This window comes from Elgaria multicarinata, chromosome 3 (genome assembly GCF_023053635.1).
Source record: "Elgaria multicarinata webbii isolate HBS135686 ecotype San Diego chromosome 3, rElgMul1.1.pri, whole genome shotgun sequence".
Classification (NCBI taxonomy): Eukaryota; Metazoa; Chordata; class Lepidosauria; order Squamata; family Anguidae; genus Elgaria; species Elgaria multicarinata.
This window is the reverse complement of record NC_086173.1, coordinates 59,058,193-59,080,321: the sequence shown is the minus strand read 5'-3', so window position 1 is coordinate 59,080,321 and position 22,129 is coordinate 59,058,193. Positions and strand designations below refer to the sequence as shown.

Genomic DNA, 22,129 nt, shown 5'->3' with positions numbered 1-22,129 from the left:
AAAATGTTTCAAAGGGTGCAGTTATTTATCTCGTACAACAGCCAAAATTACATCCCTGCGATTTTTGATCCATTGGAAACACACTGACCCTGTTCAGTTGACATGCTAAGCCATGGTAGTTAAACATTTTGAGCTAAATATTATTGCTTAGCATGTTGTATGGACCATTCCTAACCATGGTGGCTACATAACCACGGTTTAAATATGCTCACTAACCATTTGCTGCAAAAGGGTTAGCAGCCTAACCACAGTTTAGCATGTTGTATGAACAGGACCAAAGTTTATAAGTAGACAACTTGCAGCATAGCAAAATGACCAGATTATTACCCAGGAAGCTACCTTCTAACGAGTGACACTATTAGTTCATCTAGCTCAGATGTGTCTACACTGACTGGCATTGGCTCTCCAGGATCTCAGAGAGGAGTTTTTTTCCAGGCCTACCTGGTGATTGAACCTTCTACATGCAAAGCATGTGCTCTATCATTAAGCGATGGTCCTTCACCACCACCACCACTACCATAGGTTCCATTATGAGTGGCACCCATACTCCTTGTTACTGCAGGTTGGAGTCAAGGGAGAAGTCCTACAAGGAGTTGTAAGACCTAGTGATGCGCCCATTTCAGGTAGCAGGTAAGCCGTCCCCCAATGTGCAGCAGTGTTTTAAGCAACACTGGTAGTATTTGCTCTGTGATTATATACCAGGAAGTGACATACCATATGTCGAAAAGGGGTTAACAACATGGGTTTATATCAACTAACTATGTGACCAGTGGCTACCTGAACACACTGCAGACTACCTTTGCAACAGAAAATTATTTTTTATAAAGAATTCTTAGGGATTTGGAGGAAGAGTTTTGAATGTGCCCCCCCACCCCACCCTGGGACAGATAACTTATTAATCTTTGACATCCACTTTTGTAGGACTACGTTTTAATTTTGCTATGACTAATGTTAATGCAAATTTATATATTTAACTGGATTTTATTTAGGATAGCTGCTTTTTGCCCAAAAGCAAACCAGAGCTGTCACAGCAAGTTTTACTCGCACATGTTGCTCCAATACGAAAGTCACTTATTTAAGCTAGCTCAGCAAAAGTGTGTCAAGTGGATGCCAATTTATCCAAAGCAAGCCCGGTCTTTCCAACCATAAGGCTACAGATAGCGACGTACCAATTTTGTTAAATCCTTTCCATCTGTGTTTCATGAATTGTCAGGCATCTTTCGCCCCACCGTCCGCTCATTGACACAATTGGGCTTTTTTAAAGGGGTGTATGAGAATTTTGTTCCACCTGCGCAACTGCGCATTGACGCCAATCCCCTCCAAAAGTTTTAAAAACAAACAAACAAACAAACAATAGCCCACTAATCCACGTAATCCATGGAGTTTGGGAAAAGCCAGTCTGCTGAGGTTGGAGTCATAGAAATCTGAGCTCATGTGAATCCAACATACATAGCTGCTAATTGGTCAGCTTTCAAATCAGATCTGCTAGTTCTACCAAAAGCCTTGAAAACCACAAGCAAGTTTAAATAAATGCACACTGCAGTCAGTTTTGTAGGTGTCAAAAATGATTATCCGTTTATGAATGAGAAGTGTGTGTGTGTGTGTATGAGAGAGAGAGAGAGAGAGAGAAGGAGCGCACATAATGAGCATAAGTCAAAGCCAGATACAACACATTAAACCCTGGAAAGAGCATCCAATGTTAATCATTTTGAGTACTGCAAAACTGGGCACTGAGCATGGAAACATAAGACACAATAGCACCAGAGCTCTTCAATCATTTCAGACACCATGCAGTGACAACAGGTAGCAGCCGATAGCCTTGGTTGCTTTCCAACCCTGTAATTAGGCTACAGGAATAAATGGGACCTGGTATTTGTTGTGCTTTGAGGCCATATGGTTAACTATCCAGCAGAGTGCTGGCCTATTTATTATCCCCTTAACTCATTGATCACCAATCCTCTTGACAAAAGGGCAGGGACTTGGGAGGAAGGAGGTCTGTTGTCTTTCAGCACTAACTAGCGGAGGCTGCGGAATAGGAGTTCTAGACCCTAATCAAGGCAGGAATTGAAGTTATCCAGTTTTTCCCCACACAACTAAAAGGCTGCTTTGCAAGGTAGGCATTTCATGCAATTACTGGATTGACATGGCATGTATGCACATTCCTGGATGCAGCCAGTATTTTCAACACAAGGTTCATCTTATGCTCAGAGATGCAACATGTGTATGGATGTGGTCCTTTCGAGCAAAGGGTCTTAGGGAGAAAGATGTTCCTTAGCCACATCTGTATCCAATTGCTTCATGTAAAAGGAATTCCCACACAACTGTATAATCTTTTGAAATGAAATGCATCCAGTACCGTAGATTTCATATACACACTAAACAAGCCAATTTTGATGGCTTGTTTAAGTTGCAGGGTGCTTTGAAGACTTCGTAAAATTAGAACCATTGATGCAAGGTGTAGGAACTTAGGAGCATGCCTGTACATTCAAAAGTGAGCACATGCATTGCTAGAGGAACTTTTCAGGAACTGCACATAAGAGAGACAAGTGGATTTGATCAGGGCAACAACTGAAAAGGTCTCAATGAAAAAGTTGCTTACTTTTTGTATTGGCTGAACAGCAATGATAGTTTTGCCTTTTAAAAAGTGGGCTGCTAAAAAAGGCAGAGCCAAGGAACTCTGGGTTTCAGCGTGACACACAGTAAGCTGAATAGTTCTCATAGTGTTGTGTGTTTCTTTTACGCCCCTCAGCGCCGTTGCATTCTGCCAACTGCCACAACATCCCGCCGCTACTCAGAATCGTGGGCGGATTCACCAGCCACACACGTCCGCTCCAGCGCATGCTCAACTTCAGAGGGGGAGGGAATTCAACAACCCAACAGGTGAGGCTATGAAACCTGATCAGGGAAGACAAAGCAGTTCCCGTCAGTGGCGTGCTGGGAAGAACGCATCACTTGCGCCGTATCAGGAGACATGCTTGAAACCGTAGTGCACTGAAATCTCAGCAACACGAGTAAGCTTTGCCATCTGTTTGAACAACTCAACGCTCCTGCTGCAATCTGAATGAAGGCTCCCACAGAAACACAAGGGCCTTGCTGATGGATCACAAGAGCCCAGCCCTCCTTTGGGGGCCATTTTCTTCATCACTTCATGAAGGCATTGTGATTTGGGGCCTGCTGGAAAATCAAACTGGAAGGCATTATATGTCTAGCAGAGCTGAGAAAAGAGGGAAAGGGAAACCCCCCATCTTGAATTGTGTTAGGCTCTTGTCTCCAAAGAGAGTTTTGACTCAAGAGGCCATAAGTATATTCTGAAGTAGAAGTTAAGAGTCCCTGAAGTTGGTGTAGCATGAAATCAGATTTTTTAAAAACCTTTGCTCTACTGAGCAACAGAGTTGAACAAAGTTTGGAATGTTAACACAGAGTTTGTTATTTTCCTATATTATTTTTAAAAGAAACAAAATTTAAACTGGCATTATTATTATTATTATTATTATTATTATTATTATTATTATTATTATTCCCCTATAACTTGCTATAGTTCCCCCTTAAGAGCTTTTATTCCCCCCCCCAAGCAAAATCAAAGAACTTGTCAAATATGTATATTACATTTCAATTGCTTACGGCCACTATGTTACCTGAGCATCAAACTCAGAGTAGTTCCAGGAGTTCATATTGCCATATTTCAAGGGGGTTATCTATAGTTTGCCATGTCAGCATCTTATCAATTTGGTTCCATATTAACTCTAACCCAATACATTCAAAGCATGAATGCTCCAGGGCTATCACTATTGACATCCCCAAATCGAGGGGAAATGAGTACAAATACAACCAAGAACACGCATAGCTCAACCCATTGACAGAGCTAACTAGCCTAATGTTTGGAGTGGGGAAGACTGGGAAAAGAATACTGTTCAAAACTCCTAAGGAAACAAAATCCTGTCAGTGCCATCAAAAGTGTGAAAATAGGAAATACCCTACAAAATGTATTGTGGTGGGGGAAGAAGATGGATAGGTCCATAAGGTTGAGATTCCTGGTCCTAGATGCACAAGCTGCATACATTTAGAAAAAGAGAGGAAGGGGACAGTTCTCCCCACCCCAAAAGAATGCTCACCCTCCCACTCAAGCATTTTGCTGTTATAAGGGTGGAGCTACTTTAGTACACCAGGCTTTTTTAACAATCACAAGGGGTACAACTACAGCGGATCATCTGAAGCAGAGAAGAATGAGCTCATTCCATTCTCACCCACATATGTGTAGATTAACTTGGGAGCCATATGGACAATTCATTACAACAAGCATGATTTGAAGGCAGACAGGATCAATTCCAGTTACTGCAAAACGGCATCTAACATTTGACCAAGACTGCCAGAATACATTATGCCACTTATTGTTTTACTGTTTGGTGGTTCTCAGGGGACCACGTCTTTTTAATTCATGAAGATTTAGGCCTCAGCATTCAGGGCAACGCTGCTATACCCACCCATTTCTACCGGAAGAGAGTTCCCAATTTGCAAGAGCTAAGGAGAGGTCCAAGGGTAGCATACACCTTTACTGGTTACCATGACAAAAGCAAACACACACACCCCATATTGACAGAGTCCAGCACAAGAATTATTGTGAAGAAAATATTATATACTGTCAGATGTAGAACCATGCAGAATTGCATGTTAACTCTTTTCCATTACAATAACTTATGCTCACAAGTTTGAGAAGTTGTACATGTGTACAGGGAAAACAATTTGCTCACATTGCAATATCGCAGCCACTGCCATCACCACCCCAAAGTTAGAATAGAACAACACAGTGCGAATAGTCAAGATTGGAAGTTCCACAAAAGCTTTTCTGAAGGCTGTAAGCAGCAACTTCATCCTTTAAGCTAGACCACAAAAAAGGGCTTTTTTCCCCTCCCACTTTGTTTTTGTGCAGAGCGTTTCTGGAGGAGACGCCAAAGAGGAAAAATACCGTGAACTGCAGTGCTTGTAGCTACTTAGCATTAATAGTTGGATCTAATTTCCTTTCCATCCCGGTGAAACATTTCCGTTCAAAGCCGCTAAACAGAAAGAGTACGTTCGAAATTTATTTCCGTAGATCTTAACTTCAGTTATTTCAGACTGCCATTTTGGAGGGGTGTGATAGGAGCTGACAGATTTGCAAGAATGTCTGCATACTGAAGCTCAATAAAATACAATAACTCCTTTCCTATTACATGTAATTAAGCGGAGGAAATATCATTCTCACTATAGAAAAGAAAATCTTCAGACAAAAAACCTTACATGGTTTGGGTTTTTTTTAAGTTAGTGCTTCCAGCCTTTTGCTCTCTTCCAGGTTTCAAGTCAGGAATATCAGTATAATTCCATAGACATGGTACCCTCAATCAGACCTTAATGGTATTTTAATATGGATCATTAAAAACACATTTTAGTTTACAGTTAAATATTCAGCCTGGTTGGATCCATAGTTATCGTTCCTTTCACTTTGATAGGTTTGTATTGCATATGAAAAATAATGGGTGAGACATCCATTTACCAATTAAGTGATTTAGACCAATGGTGTGCTCAAGTATTAGATCTAGTCATGCAACAAAAATGTATCATGTCCATATTTTCTCTCTTTAATAAAGATTACTCAAGGGCAAGATAGATGTTAGCCTGACAATATAGTTGCAGTTAGATAGGGGTGTCATATTATTCTAACTATCAGAGGTATGCAGACTTTAAAGTTACCAAAGAACCAGAACGCCTTTCGATGCCAAATACTTAAAAAGTTTAATAGTACCCACCCACAAACAAGTTCAATCCTAGAAGAGATTTAGAACCTAATTTATGTAGTCCCATTCAATGGGCATGAGCTGGTTTCAGTTAAAGTATTCTAGCTTACCTAGGCTGTTGGATCAGACTGCCTGATTTTTGGTACACTGGGGCAGCAATCTGATGTACACTTTTTGAATTACTCCTATGTGAACACAATGGAACTTACCTAAAAGTAAATATGCATAAAGTTTGTGCTGCATGGCTACAATCCTAAACACAGTCACTGGAGATTGTCTATTTGAGTAAAGTAGGGCTTACTCCCATGGATGTAAGTGTAGGACTGTACCCTAAATTTCAGAAGTTTTACTTCTGAGTCAACATGCTTAGGATTGCATTGCAAAAGCTTCATGCCAAGATGTGTCAGAATTCCACAGGTCATTCTGCAGAGGTCTTGATATGCTACTCAGTGTTCTGAAATAACCCTCCAACGATCTTTAAACTTCCCTTCTTTGGAACCCCAAATGTGTAATTAGATAATTACTAGTTTCACAGAAGTATTTTCCCCCCAGAAGGAACACTGCTTGCATGTTTCCTGAATTGGCCTTAGACTAATAGATACATTAATTAGAAAGAAGCATTTTATTGTAGTGAATCATCGTTAATATATACAAGTGTGGTTGGGCTAGTGCAGGGCCATCCCATCCCTAAAGCAAAGTGTTCCCTTAAATATTGACTGATTCCACTTACTGGATCTTGGAATCCCATTTGCAATCCATTGTTTCCCCATCCTTTCAAGGGGAAGGATTAATTAACCATTTTACAGTCTAGTTTAGCCAGCTAATTTAATACAAAACTGAAGTTGCTTTAACATCATCTTGATAACAAAACCATGACAGCTCTTTAGCTAGCAAAATACAGGCTCCCATTTTCAATGTGCTATATGGCAACTGATGAAACTTCTAACACAGCAGATTTTGAACTCCTTACGTACCCTCACAATTTTGGGAAATCAGAGACTCCCATTTTATCCAGATTCATTTTAGAGTTGTTTGTTTTAACTATGCTTTCAGTTTCCTTTAAGCAAAGGGAGAAACCATGTTAACGTTTGGATCACAAGAATATTCACAGAAAAAAATAGTGGCTGAAGAGCCTTGAGTACGTATTCCTACTCCCCTCACCAATCAGTTTTAATCCTTCATCCAGAACAAGTGTTTGCTTATTTATAGCACACACACACTTCCTTAAAAGCTCATTGCAGCTAACAAATTCAGAATCAATAAAAATCTCATAAAATTGGAAACTCTACAGTCAATATGAACAAGAAAATCTTAGGAGAACTTTTCTCAAATGTCAGTTATCCTAGAGCCTAGTAACATTACTTCCTCAGTATGAAATTGCTAACTAAGCAACATACACACCCTACTATGTCTGGTTAATTTTCTACCAGAAGCAGTATTTCCTGCAGGATATTTTTTTTAAAGCCTTACAATTCAGAAGCTGTTTGAATAAAGATAGCAAATGCAATAAAATGAATTAGGATTAAAAACAAAGTTAGCTTCATATCAATACTGATTATTCTTGAAATTTATTAATTTCAGGCAGTCCTTCAAGCAACAGAACTCTTACTGAACTCTTACTGAAACAAGAAGTTTAAGTATGTCAACAGAATTAGTGAAAACTATCACACATCACAGAGATAGGTTTAGCTGATCCTCATCTCCCATCCCTTTAGAGCCAGGCCTTTGATAAAATATGTCCTAATACTGGCATCCTAATCCTAGTCACACTTGAGTACAAATAGCCTACTCATGATCAATTCTGTTTTGAGTTAGATGTGATGAACAGATTGTTTTAGATGTTTAGCAGAACCTGAAAGATTCAATTTCTGCCCCACATCAATGACCACAAAGTGCAAGATTTTCTGTCACTTGCTCAAATTAGTCAAATTAGTTAGTGACTTTAAAGCATATGATTATTTTCTCAGTAACAGTGTAGTCTTGTTATAATCCAAAATATCTGTTCTGAGCAAATTCAGCTATCAACGCAGAGAAACAGAATGGATGTCCTATAAAATGTTATGTTCTATGATCAGCCTAATTTTTTAAAAAAAGTACAGCCATTTAAAGTCAATATACAATCCCATAGAATACTAAAGGTTTTACTAAAAGTCAAACACTGTGGTTCCACTAGGACTAACATCCCAACAAATTAGATATAGCTAGTTCTGAAGCTGCTGCAGAGGTGGTGGGGGGGGGGGTGGAATAGCATTCAGTGTTGACTGGCAAAACATTCAAGTATATGGTGATAGGATTTTTTAAGGAAAGATAAGGCTGCAGTCCTATACACTAGGATCGCAGCCTAGTAAGTCCCCCGTGAGACATGCTTTTGAAAAGACATACATAGGATTTCTCTGTTCAGTTCTTTCAAACCCTTTCTGCCAATGTTCGGTTGTTGAGGGGAGGGGATAAAACTTTAAGAAAGCCTTGTTTACAGCAGTAGATTATGCTATTGACTGAATGACCTTTCATGGCACAGGGGTGCTGACTACAATTAGAATATACATGTAATTGATCTCCACTGTTAAAATTAAGTATTTTAAAGCTGAAATCATAATCTGCCCATCAACATCTCAGGTCAGTTTCAGATCTCTCCAAGTCTTCTTTACTGTATTTACATATCATGGCTGCCACAGTCCCTGACTGAACTAGTTTAAGACAGTTTAGTCTGATTAAAATGAGACTAAAATCCAAGAGCTCGTTAAAATTACGCATGAGTTTAGGATGGTTTAGTCTCAATAATACTTTCACGTGAAATGGTTTCCAGAGTTTCGTGGTTCAAGAGATTCAACCTATTCCTTAGAGTGTTGATTTTTTAAAAACCTACTACTAAAGCCAAACTACCAGCTAAGTGAATTTCGGATTAAAATGCTAGGGTATATGTTTTTAAAGTTTTTCTTTAATCATGCAACTTTATTCTCAAACTAGTTTTAAGTTTGAGAATAAAGCTAGAGTGTTTTATTTTATACTAGCTACAGTATTTTATAATTTTCATTCTGAGGAACACACACTTCAATTGTTTGTTTGTATGTACTTGTTTAGCTTGGGGAACTAATTTGTTTGCATAGCCAGGCAATAATTTCCCCTTACATAGAAGTTTTTCCCTGTATACTGATGGTGCTATATAAATAATAATAATAATAATAATAATAATAATAATAATAATAATTTAAAACTGTAGCAGATAGACTCAGTTGGATCTTAATAGGGAACTGTTACATTCCTACCAAGTAAATTCATAATCAAAATAAGCACCTGAAACTGCATTTCAGCATTTTATCTCTTTTGTTATACAGCTGATATCAGCATAGCATCAATTCTGTTTGGATGCTGTATATAATACTCCTTTACTTGCCGCTACTTTCGGGATACAGAAAATATCCTGAAAGTAACAGCAAGTAAAAGACATATTACTTTTAGGTAGTCTCAAGGAACAGTTGACAACAGGGAGAAAAAGGAGCTCAAATGTTCATTATATACATATGGCAACAGGAGAATACCAAACAGGAAGTACGTGTGATACATGGTGGGGTGGGAGAGTGAGCTGTATGCTGATAACCTCAATATCAGGCCTTTTCCCACTTCCTCAAAAATGCCAAAATGGCATCCGAGCAAATTTAAAGTAGTCCCCATTTGCCACTGTTCCAACTAGAGGGCATCTGTTCAGCTGGACTTTCCGCTGATCTGCATTATTCATATTTGATTAGCATACAAACTTTACAGATCAAGTAACTAGCTCTGCATATTATCCACATTTCCACAGAAATGACACTGAGAAAATGTGACCATTAACCCTGAGAATTTTTTTAAATTCTCAGTTATCAAAAAGTGGTTATATTAAAAATCAGTTCAACAACTTATGTCACAGCCGCATACGATGCAACAACATGGATTTTTCTAAGTCCTGGACTTAGTCATTAAATCAAGGGGAATTGATTCATTTCCTTTAGAAGGGTTGTGAAGTAGTATATGAATGATAAAACACAGCACAGACAACATTCCCCCCTCCCATCATTTCCCAGCTGCAGTTTCAGCACTCTGTACATGTTAACACTTTTTAGTTTCATTGTTTCTGAAACTACGCATCCAAGTGCCTACCTGTAATGATGTGGCTTTCTAGATATACTTATGAAGGCATATTACAGCAAGATAAATGTCAGACTTGGATTTATCCCTGATAGTTAGACAACTTTAGGCAGCTCTGAGAAGGAGTTTAAGTGAGACTTCCCATTCCACCACCCCACTGCCTAAACAAGCTGGAAAGTTTTTTTGTTTGGTTTTTCTAGTTCAGCCTGAAGCAACCCTTAATGGTTCCTGTCTTCCTGACAGCTCTGCTCTTAGCTACAAGTTGCAGTTGGGGAAGGAACTTTTAAAACTATCTCCCTCCAGGAGGATGGTCAGAGGATCCTGACTCCTCACAGCCTCAGCGGGGGGGGGGGGGGAGCACTAGCATTCATAATCAAAGCTTGTAGCACCAGATTGTGGGATTGACAAAAGATCTGAGGAGGAAGGAACCAAGAAGACTGTTCGGTGGAGCAAAACTACAAATAATGGGCCCAATCCTCCTGCCTGCTGTTTACTTCAGCAGTTTTTCCTACTTGGCCAGATTTAACTGGAAACCTGAATGAGCAAAATAAATAAATAAAATAAAGCTGATGACTTGGCTTTTATTCATTTTGTATCATCTAGCTTTGCTTTTACTTGTGCCTTAAATAAAGGGAAGCTGAGTTGTTGTTTTTTAAAAAAAAAGGAAAAAAAGAACTACTGTCATTCATAGATGTCACTTGGCATTTCTGTAAAAGCCATTGTTTTCAGTGGTTTCCCCCCTAGTAACACTCTTCTTTCGTTTAAGATGCTTTCATCCAATAAGACAGAGTTGAAGATTTCAAAACAGCGGCTCCTTTGTGCCTTTAATATAACACAGGTTTGGGTTGGTGGCTTTGGATTGTTTACATGAGATTTCCATCAATTTTGCTCTACACACTTGCACTAAGGGCTGGGCAAGTTTGCATCGAGGAAGGTGCTGATGTCACACACAAGTGACTGCAGGACGAGGCACGCAAAAACTGAACGATTTTTATTACAGCAGACAAAATATCCCTGAGCCATCGCTAAATCCAGGCACATATATATATATTGAACATAGCCTAATTTTTATCCACGGACACATGTTGCAAAGACCTTTGTCCAGACCTTAGACAAAGTCTGGAATCTCTGACGGGCCTCTTCACAGGTTGGCAGTTTGTGTGTAGTGTCCCCCCCCTTTTCCCCCAAAGGAGGGAATCCCTCTCTCTCTGCATTGGAAGGCTGAAGGCAGGATTTCTTCGCTTTTACTGACCCCCTACTAGAAGGAGCAACTTCCCTTCACGAAAGATCCCAAATCAAGTGCTGCAAGCCAGACCAGGCTTGCTGGTGAGAATCGCTCCCGTTTCCCTCTCCTTTACATCTGGTGGAGGAGGCTGTCACCTGCCGCTGGCTCCGTTTTATAACGGCGCCTATTCTGTGTTATCTCCCTTCCCATGAAGTCGCAGTAGGAAACCCAGCCACCCCACCAGCCCGTCCGATCTTAAGGCGCAGCCTTCCTCCCAGGCGAACGATCCTCTCATCCTATTGCTGGCCTCGTTTGGGAGGCGGGCATTTCTCGCCCAGGAACCTCCGCACGGTTCAGAAGCGTTAGCTAGACAAAAGGGGAACCCTAAAGAAGGATGAAGCGGCCACGAGGCGAGGGACCGGGGCGCTTCGGACGGAAGGGCAGCGCTGCAAAGCGCACGGCCGGGGGCCCCTCGATGCTCCAGCGGGACCTCGCGGGCTTCATGGCCAGGGGGGAGCGGAGAACTATTCGTGCGCCCGAGCGGACCTGCGCGATCTCCGCCCCTCCCCACCCCCGCGGTAAACTCAGACTTATTTCCGATGCACTTTTTCTTTGAATTCCAAGGTCCTTCAACTTTGAACAAAAAAACCTGCATTCGCTTAAAGGTCGCCAACAGAAAAGAAAGCCTCGAGGGCGACTTCGCCGTGTCTCGAGCACCTCAAGCCACTGCAGCAGCTCGCCGAGTTGCCTCCGCTCCAAACAGGACCGGCCGGGAGCTGCACTGCTCCCTTCCGCCCAACAGAGCTGCCTGCAAGCGCCGCCTGGCGCTCTCTGCCACCAGCCCGCGCGGCTGGGAGATACGAATCGCAGTCCCGGTTGAGCGGAGCTACAGACATTGGGGTCGTGGGGGGAGCAACTCCAGGGCCATCTTTGAGACCTCGCTTCAGGGTTGTCTGTGATTTGGGGTGGGAGAGTGATCGCTTTCCGACCCTCAGTCTTCCCCCCTTCCCCGCCCCCGAATTAATCCGGGGAGTAGCGCTTGCGGAAAGGCAGCCGAGAATCGACCAGGCGGGGCACGGACTCTCGAGTGCCTTTTCGGGCCAGCCCCGGGAGGCCACCGCCGTCCGAAACCGCGCCGCTTAGGGGACGATCCCAGATCGCGGCTTCAGCGTTGCGTATGTGTGTGGCGCGCGGCGGGGGTGCCCGTGTGTCCCCCGTCCTCAGGCCAGTGCCAACTCTCCCACTCGTTTCCCCTTCCAACCAGATAACGAACCCTGCGCACGTTCGACGTGCATCCTTGTCTCCCGGGCCAGGGAAAGCGGAGAGGGAGCGAGCAGGCCAAGGAAAGGGGACGCTCCAACTCTGCCCCAACTGGAGTCGAAGCCCCTTACTTGGACGTGGCGCTGACAAGGCGTGCGCACGCCTAACTGGACAGCAGGAGAAAGGTCCCTTTCGCGAGGGGATCTCGAGCCCGGCCCAAGCAGGCTCCGGGCCCCTTCAAGTCCTCCTCCTCCTCCTCCTCCTCCTCTACATCCTGGGGGGGGATGCGCGCGGGGGTGTGAGTGGGGGCGGGGGGCTTTGGGCGAGAAAGAAGGCGACAGAGTGGCTACTGCCCAGTCGCTGGACAGGCAAAGAGTTCGGCGGAGACCCGTCCCTCTAGACTCACGCCTAGCTTCCTCGTCTTCCCCAGGAAGGCGCACGAAGTTTTCGGTAACCCGCCGTCCCATCCCGGCCTCGGCGAAAGCCGACGGGTCACCCCCGTCTTCCCGCAGGACTCAATGGCCCATCCAGTAAGCCCTCGCGCCGGCCGGCGGGCCGGCCCGCCCTCCCAGCCCAGACGTACCTGTACCAGGTGAGTCCCCGCTCGTAGTTGCGGTCGAAGAAGTGGGGCTCGGCGCCCACCGCCCGCACGTCCGGGTGGACCCGCAAGAACTCGAGCAGCGCCCGGGTGCCGCCCTTCTTCACGCCGATGATCACCGCCTGGGGCAGCCGCTTGGTGCCGGAGCCGTTGAGAAAGCTGGAGATGGGGCTAGGAGAGTCCGGGGCCGCCCCGTCGTCGCCCTCGCCCTCGTCCTCGTCCTCGTCGTTGTCCTGCTCCGGGCTCAGCTGGCCCTTGGCGCCCGGCGTGCGGAGCAGCAGCAGCTTGGAGAGCGCCGCCGGGCTGTGGGCGCGCCGGGCGGGGGGCGCGGAGCCCAGCAGCAGCAGCCCCGGCGCGGCCGAGGCGCACGACCCGGCGGCGCACGAGTAGACCATGCAGAGCCACCACAGGGCCAGCATAATGACGAGCAGCAGGAGCAGCAGCAGCCTCCTTCGCCCCGGCAGCAGGAGCAGCGGCGGCGGCGGCGGCGAGGCAGGGGCGCCGGGGGCATCGGGGAGGCGGCAGCCGATCAGGCGCAGCTGGCCCATAGGCGGCAGCCCGCGGGCGGCAGCCCCGGCACCATGGCTCACGGGGCCCGGCCGGCGCGACTCGGCGAGGGCAGCGGCAGCGGCTCAGCAGCGCAGCATCGCCCGCCTGCCCGAGAGGAGCTGCCGCGAGTGGCGATCGCCCCAGCGCCTTCGCCTGCCAGGCTGGAGCACTGGAGGGCGGAGAACAGGCGCGCCTGACTGGCACCCCTCGGAGCCTATAAGAGCCGCCTGCCGCATGGTAATTACCCCCCCTTTTGTTGATCAAAGGCAGCCAATGGCGAGCCAGGTCTCCCTTGAAGGGCGGGGAGCGGAGAACTGCGGGAGACGATTAGCCATTCTTATTGGCTAATGAGCCGTTAAAGAGCCAGGGGCGGCGAAAAGGTTATAGACAGACGAGGCCGGGAGGCTTTTGGAGAGGTGTGCAGGCTGCCGGCTGGCCTCGCTCTTTCCCATCCGCGCTGGGAAGAGCCGCTCTCCCCTGTTTAGTGGGAGGAAAGCCGAGGTGGCCTGGAAGGGGTGGGTGGGCCCCGGGGGGTGGCCTCGTGCCTGCGAGAGCAGCAGGTTCTTGGACTAGACGGGGCCACGTGGAAAAGGCAACTGACCCATGTGTCCCGTGAATCCATCCAATTGTACTGATGGGGGACGAGGCTCGGCGGTGAACGCTGCTTCCGTTCGGGTCCCTCTCTGACTGGAAGTAGAACGCGCGCGTCTCCCCTCCGCTCCAGTGGCCCCTGGAGTTTCAAGTCGCGCCCCTCCCATCCCAGGAAGCAAGTGCTGTATTGACCTTCACTGGGACTTCATTCCGAGTAATGATGCAAGGCTGGGCCCTAAGGAAGGGCGAGCCCGTTCGAGTCCACGACACTTGTTTCCAAATAAACGCGAGCTGGGATCGGCTGCGGCAAAGATGGGGGGTCGCTTCCCTGTTCCAAGCATCCGCAGCGCCGGAAAAGGCAAAGATTTACCTTCGTGAAGGAGGCTCGGAGTGTATAAGGAACCGTGGAAGCTGCCTTAGCCTGAGTCAGACTATTGGTCGTGCCGCCCAGTACTGTCGACACTGAGGGGCAGCCGCTCTCCAGGGGTTCAGGCAGGAGTTTTTCCGGTCCTACGTGGAGATGCCCGGATAGAAACTGGGACTTTATGCATGCAAAGCAGGTGCTCCACCACCGACCCTCCCCCGAACTCGGAGCACAACAGCTCGGAAATGTTGAGACCCGGGGGTGTCACGGCGACAGAGCGTCGCTTCCACTGCCCTTGCCCAAGGTTTCCCAGCCTTTGCTTTCCAGCAGCCTTCCGGGTAGCACCTAGCTCTGTTACCCACGACCCACCCCTTCCGCAAACTGTAAAGCCTCCTCTCCTCCCGCACTCGTCAGAGCTCCCACGGCCCCACTCCCGCCGCCCCACACTCTGTCGTCACATATACCCACGCCAGCAACAACGACCCTATTTGTCGAAGATCAGGCCCTCGCCAGCTCCCCACAGGTCACCCCAAGGCATCGACTCTCAAATACTTTCGAAGCTTCCTGTACCAATGTTGTGTATGGTGATGGTGATAAGAACATAAGAACTGCCGTGCTGGATCAGACCAAGGGTCCATCTAGTCCAGCACTCTGTTCACACAGTGGCCAACCAGTGGCCACACAGTGGCCAGGGATGAACAAGCAGGACATGGTGCAACAGCACCCTCTCACCCATGTTCCCCAGCAACTCAGGCTTATTGCCTTGAATACTGGAGTTAGTACACAACCATCAGGGCTAGTAGCCATTGATAGTCTTCGCCTCCAGGAATTTATCCAACCCACTTTTAAAGCCACCCACATTGGTGGACATCACTACATTCTGTGGTAGTGAGTTCAGTAATTTAGCTATGCTCTGTGTGAAGAAGTACTTCCTTTTATTTGTCCTGGATCTCCCACCAATCAGTTTCATGGTTCTAGAATTTTGAGAGAGGGAGAAAAAAGTCTCCCTATCCACATTCTCCACACCATGCATAATTTTGTACACCGCTGTCATGTCTCCCCTTAGCCTCCTTTTTTTCCAAGCTAAACAATCCCAATTGATGTAACCTTCCCTCATAGGGGAGATGCTCCAGCCCCTTGACCATTTTAGTTGCCCTGTTCTGCACTTTTTCCAGATGATGATGATGATGATGATAGGTTTATTATATTTAGCAAAAGGCGGAGTTCTTGCTAATATGGAGATTTTAATCACATTGAAACAGGAGATAAATCTGTTTCAAAATCTCACTGCCAGGTGGCGAGAATAATGGCTCTTAATATGCCCAGCGTATGGGACATCTTAAGACCTCGCAGTGCAATCCTATCCTTGTCTACTCAGAAGTAAGTCCCATTGAATTGAATGGGGCGGCATGAGATTGCGCTGCTAGGATCGACGCCTGTCCTGTCCGAGACGTCTCGGCTCTGCCCTCCTCTGCCCACCGTCTCGGCTCCTTCGTGTCTCTCCATATAAGGCCCTGTGCCTTCCCCAGCCCGATTTAGACCTTTCCCCACCCGGGAGCCTCGGGCAGGATGCAGCACTGCGCCCTCCCCTGGGCCACTGACGGCTCTTTCCCCGCCTCACTGTTTGGTCCAGTACCGGGGCTGAGACTGACGACAAGTCTGTGGACAGGATCACGGGGACGGGTTTGGTCCTCCGGGGCAGGGCTGCCCCCTTCCCTGCGTCCAGATCTTTTCCTGCAAGGGATCCCCCACATCCACGCGAATCCCGAAGTCCTACTGCGGCCCCCTTGCCTCGCTTGCTGGGGGGGGGGGAATCTAGCGGGATTCCCTCCTCTTCCCTGGCACTCCCGCACCTTCCCGCATCCCAACAAAGTCCTGGTTTTTATCCCTATCGGCGGGGAGCGTGGACGGTTCTTTCACACATCCTGGGAATCCAAAGCTCCCTTGGCGCTCGAGGGATATTTTGCACGGATTAGTTCACCATGCATGAGGTTCCGGACGTTTTCACACTTGAGGCCAGGGCTGCAATCGTAGGGACATGAATATAGGCGTAAAATCCTATTGAAATCAACGGGTACATGGGAATGAAGTGTAAGGGTTAGGGTCACACAAGCACAGCGCACACCAAATGCCTTTCCGTCTCTCTTGCGTGGTTTGTGTCATGTGGGAAACTTGTTCAGACGTGCTAGAACGCGGGAGAGAAATCCTATGACCATTCTCGTGTGACTTGAGTTTTACACCTGAAGAAATTCCACACGTAAAGAAACGTATTTTTTTCCTTTAATAAAATGGAGTAAAAAAACCCAGACACACACACACACACACACACTGGTGTACAGGTCTGCCTGGAAGCAACCAATCATTAAATCGAATGCACATTTTCGCAACACGGATGTGGGGGGGGGGGGGGGGAGAGAGACACGTTCCTGTGTCGTGTGAAAATGCATTCACTTCACCTCCCGCAGGAGACAAACTTTATTCCGAGCACTTTCGGCAGAAGAATTTATTGGACTAAAAGCCCTAAAGCTTCCTTCCAAGTAATGCGTTGACTAGGTTTCTTTTACTTCTGTTGGAGCGGTCAGGGATCCTATCCATGCTTATCTAAGAGTAAGCCCCATTGAACTCAATGGGACTAATTTATGAGTAGACATGTATAGGATTGCACTGTTGGTCCTGACTTGGAACACGAAGGTCCCGATCCGCCATTACAAATAAACTAGGAACAAATGACGCGAAAAAACCAGTTGAAGGGGGGAATCAACCCATATGAAGCAAAAGCAGGAACTTCTAATCGGATTCACTCCTGTGTATGTTTACAACTGAAGTCCACGTTAATAAGGAAGAGGGCCTTGGGGGAGTTCATAGGTGGACGTGTGTTAAATTAGCTCTTGCTAATTGTTACTGTTGCTATCAGATATGAACATGATTTATTAATTTAAAATGAACTAAGTGGAAGGAATATCAGAGAACTGAAAGTTTTGCAAAGAAAATTGGCTATTATATTTTTTAAAAATTGTCCCCTTCGCTATGGAGCCTTCACATTTTGGCATGTAGGAACTAACCACTCCAAAAACTTTTAAAACCGGAAAATACCATTTTCCGTACTGTCGATGGAACAGGAGACCGCTGGAAAAGAGAAACGACGGTTCAAGGCTACAAACGTTAGCTCTTGTTTTATTTTTTGAAATTATTTAAGCAGGGAATAATTTGGATTGGGTTCTCTTTCCCCTCTTTCTTGATGATGCATAAGAAGCCCCAATTCTTTGCACCTTCATTCACCGGTTGAAGCTGCACATATTTGAAAATGAAAAACTTTATGGAGATTCAGTAGAAACATAGCAAATCCCCATTGAACTCACCAGAACTTAGTTCCGAGAACACACGGTTAGGATCCTACTCCAATACTAATGCATCTACTTGGGAGTAAATCCCATTGCACCCTTTACTTCTGAGGAGACATGTATAGGATCGCACTATAAATTACACTTAGGACGGTAATTTAGGATCCTAAGGACACCGGCACCCTGATCCTTACTACGTTTACTCACAAGTAAGTTCAAAGTGACTTTCATTATTTGCTAGATACGTCTGCTGGGCAGCTCTAAGCATCTTCCGCCGGCGCTCCGGAGCGCAGAAAACTTTCAGGAGCTTACAGAGGGGGAAAAAAACTCGGAAAGGTCGAAGTGTGGGGAAAAGAGGGGTCCTCTCTCCCTTTGCAAGGGGCGGGAGAGAGAATCTGGATCAACTGGTAGGCCTTTGCGGGATTGGCAAGGATTTCTGGCTCCCAAAGAATTTCGCAGTAAGGGCACCAAAATCACACGCACCCATCCCCAAATTATGCTGCTGTGTGCGCGATTGGAAAGGCTATGAGCGCCGTTCAGTTCTGGAAACCCCTGGGCTCAGATTCTGTGCTTAGGTTGGTGGATCTCGGGGTTTTGGGGGGCTAGGAGGAGGAACAAAGCAGACCCCACAAGCCTAAAGCCGGGTGGGGGGAGGAATGAAGAGAGAGCGGTCGAATTTAGAACCATTTCGACAAAGCGGAGAATGGGTTCTCCATTGATTTCCAAGGGGCCAAGACTGCGCGTTGATAAACGGCGTGCGGACCCTCAAGGGGGTCAGCAGAGAAGCTGCAAAGAAAGGAACATCTCTTCCTGCCCCCCCCCCCCACCGGCCCCTTTCCAGGAGGAGAAATGCCATCGTCTGCCAATGATCCCAGCAGAGGGACACTTTCCGGATTCTGCCCCTGTTTAGACAAAACGAAAACTGCCTTGATCAAGCGGGGCTCAGAATACTCCTCTTCCCTTCTTTTCCCCTTTCCCTCAAAACTCCCTTCGTGAATGGGCAAAATCGAACTCGATCCGTTTTACTGCCTCCGAGGTAGAATCGAACTGTGCTCAAATCGGATTCTGTTTAAAAAAACAAAACAAAACACCCTACCGTCTGGACCATGTAAATTTGAATGAAGAGAGAGAGAGAGAGAGAGAGAGAGAGAGAGAGAGAGAGAGAGAGAGAGAGAAGCCAGGACAAGATATTCAATAACCTCGGATCCAAATTTTCTGTTGTAATTTTTGTGTGTGGAAAAACTAGTAGGTTCCACAAGACTGCATAAGGAAATGCCCCCCCACCCCACCCCACCCATTCCCTTAGGGTGGGAGGTTTCTGGCCCAATCGCTGAAACTGGGGTGGGGGGTGGGTGATTTTGAAACTGAATTGACAAAGCTGGTAATTGTGAACAGATTCTTTTTCTCTGCGTATTTTAGCCCTTTCTAAACGTCTTTGGAACAATCTGAGGATTTCAAGCTTGAAAAGAAATTAAAACAATGCGCACCGGAGTTAAGAAAACAATTCCCGGCTGGCTCTCCCCCTCCTTAAATAGCACACATCAATCTTTCGCTCAATTTCACTCCATTCTCAAGATGCCCCAAAGGTGTTCCTCATTTTCACATTAGCTGCAATCCTAAACGCATTAACCCATCCCTAAATCCCATTGATCTCAATGGGATTGACTCCCGAGCAAAGGCGATCAGGATTGCAACTCGGATTTCCACCCCGGCATTCTTTTTCTCCTCCCACCCCTTTAAAAAAAAAAGCCAATATATTTCTGAGCAAAAATCACAAGAAAACAGCCTGCTGAGAAGCGAAGGCATTTCCCCCTATTTCTTTCTCGGAATGGAAGAGATTTGTATTTCATTGTCTAGTCCTCCGTTTCTCAGGAATTTGACAATAATCCTCTTTAAAAAGGGAGGGGGGAAAGAGACATCTCCACTCAAAGAACACAAGGGAATTAATAGCCCCGGAGGATCAGGATTCATTAAGACCCTTTCAAAGTTAGGAGATCAAGGAGGAGAGATGAAATCCCTTGGTCCAAATCTGCACCTCTCCATCAATCTTAAGGACACCACCTCCCCTTCTTTTTCCACTTCAGGGGAAGAAAATCTGAGTTCGATTTCTCGGGGCCATAAAAAGCAAAGCGGAGACGCGTTGGTCCACGAGAAAACAACTTAAAACCCGCAGTTGGGAAATACCTTTTATTATTAGGAACAACCGAAATGTCACCCAAGAATGTGTAAACTGGAGAACTCGAAAGATTGCACACTCTTGTGACAGATTTAGATTTCTTGGGGTTTTCTTTGAGGAAACGATCCATCTTTCTTTCTTTCTTTCTTTTTCTTTGTGAGTTTTGTTTTCCCGTGGTAAGCACACACGTGAACAGGGAAAGGGCCATATTTGGCGGGTGTGTGTGTGAAGGGCTCCTCAGTGTTCAAAATAAAATTTGGTGACAGAGAGGAGAAGTGCCTTTGGAGACGTGAACGTCCCTGAGCATCTGGGTTGGCCGTCTCTCTCTCTGTGAGGACATTTGCTTAGAAGCGAGGAGGTGCCAGACGAGCGCTGTGCCGACAATGCGCGGTTAAGAAGCAGAGTGTGGATTTATGGGGGAGTGACAGAAGCGCTTCTAGATGGAGAATGGGTGGGGGGCACTGGCCCAGTTCAGTGGACCCCGCTTGACACCTGCACATTTATCTGAAAACTATTTCAAATAAATCACAGAGCTTATCTGCCTCCATGGACTGTACCAGAAGAATCCAGGATCTGCCACTTGTGGTCACAACCACGGATCCGAGGCAAGGATACTCTTGATTTTTACATAGAAAATACCCCAGATCACATTCTGATTCAATCCTCTTGTTCACTCCATGGAGACCAATGTGCTCTGTGAGTTGATTGTTGTTGGGTGGTGGGTGTTGTTGTTCCATAAAAATAATATGAAATCAAGAGGATCCCTGGCTCTGATCCATGTTTTTGTGCCATGGCGGCAGCCAGGAGTGGTGAATCCATGCTTTTTATGGTTCAGGCCATGGAGGCAGATGTGATCTGTGATTTGATTGTAGTTTTGTGGGTGTCCTCTTTCAAAACCATATGAAATCATAAGGATCCCCTTTTGATTTCATGGATCCTTGCTTTACCCAGACCCCTTTCTCATGTATCTTGTGTTTTTTTTATTTTCTTTTGTTTAGCTGCACCTCCACCAGTGATACTGAGGGTCAGTTTATACATCCCATCAGAATTAAATGGCAAGGCTTTTTCCTGGACAATGCCACTTTAGGTTGCAGGGAGAGGTGCATGTTTGAAAGATCCCTCACATCACAATTGCCTTGCACATAAAATGAAACATGTTGGGAAGATGGAGTCAACCCACCCTTCTCCCTGACACAATTTTCTATGTAAGGTGAGTTCTTCCCCCACAAAAGAGAGGGATATTTAAACATACAGCATCCCCCAGCATGAAATGGAACAATCCAGGAAAAGCTGTACCAATAGATCTTGCTGTTTATAGAGGCACTAAATAATTGGTAAAACCAAGGGCCAAACACATCTTTCTGATGTGTATACCTGTAGGTTGACATTTCAAATCACATCCTTTTGTATTTCTAGATCAGCAGAATATAGTTTGCCCAAGATTTAATTGAGGCTTTTCAAATTTGGTACCATCAAATCTCAAGCTCTGCAACAAGAGAAATATGCCAGCAGAACATATTCACACTGTGGCTGGACTAAGGCCTCATCTACACCAAGCAGGATATAGCACTATGAAAGTGGTATGAAAGTGATATATAAAAGGCAGGAGCCACACTACTGCTTTATAGTGGTATTGAAGTGCACTGACAACTGTTGGGGCCCATTGACACAGACCATATACCGCTTTCATAGTGCTATATACTGTTTGGTGTGGCTGCTGCCTTTTATATACCGCTTTCATACTGCAGTATCCTGCTTGGTGTAGATGAGGCCTAAGTTGCAACTGATCTGTATCATTTATTCAAATTCATGTCTGATGCTAAAAGACATCTTAAAACACTTTTGGCTGCAGTCCTAAATTTATCTGGGAGTAAGCCTCACTGAACTCAATAAGATTTACTGTACTATTATGACTATGATCATGAACACATTCGCAAAGAAGTCAGTCTTGTTGAATTTGGTGGAATTTACTTCTGAGTAAAGATGCTTAGGATCCAGGCTGCAAATTGGTTACAGCATGGAGGGCATCTCATTCCGTGCTTTATGCAGTCAGTGTATTTTCTTGTGTTTTCTACAAGAAAGAACTGTACTGTGGTGCATCCATACTTGATTATTATATATTTGTTACTATT

General features: G+C 45.7%; 1 protein-coding gene across 1 annotated transcript in view; it reads right to left on the bottom strand.

Annotated features, from left to right (window-relative positions):
- LOC134395358 (heparan sulfate glucosamine 3-O-sulfotransferase 3B1-like) overlaps window positions 1–13,395 on the bottom strand; it is a 37,575-nt gene extending 24,180 nt beyond the window's left edge. The window contains exon 1 of the mRNA XM_063121520.1: window positions 12,962–13,395. Coding sequence (XP_062977590.1) covers window positions 12,962–13,395 — 434 coding nt within the window. The remainder of the gene's footprint in view (window positions 1–12,961) is intronic.
- Window positions 13,396–22,129: the final 8,734 nt, after the last annotated feature.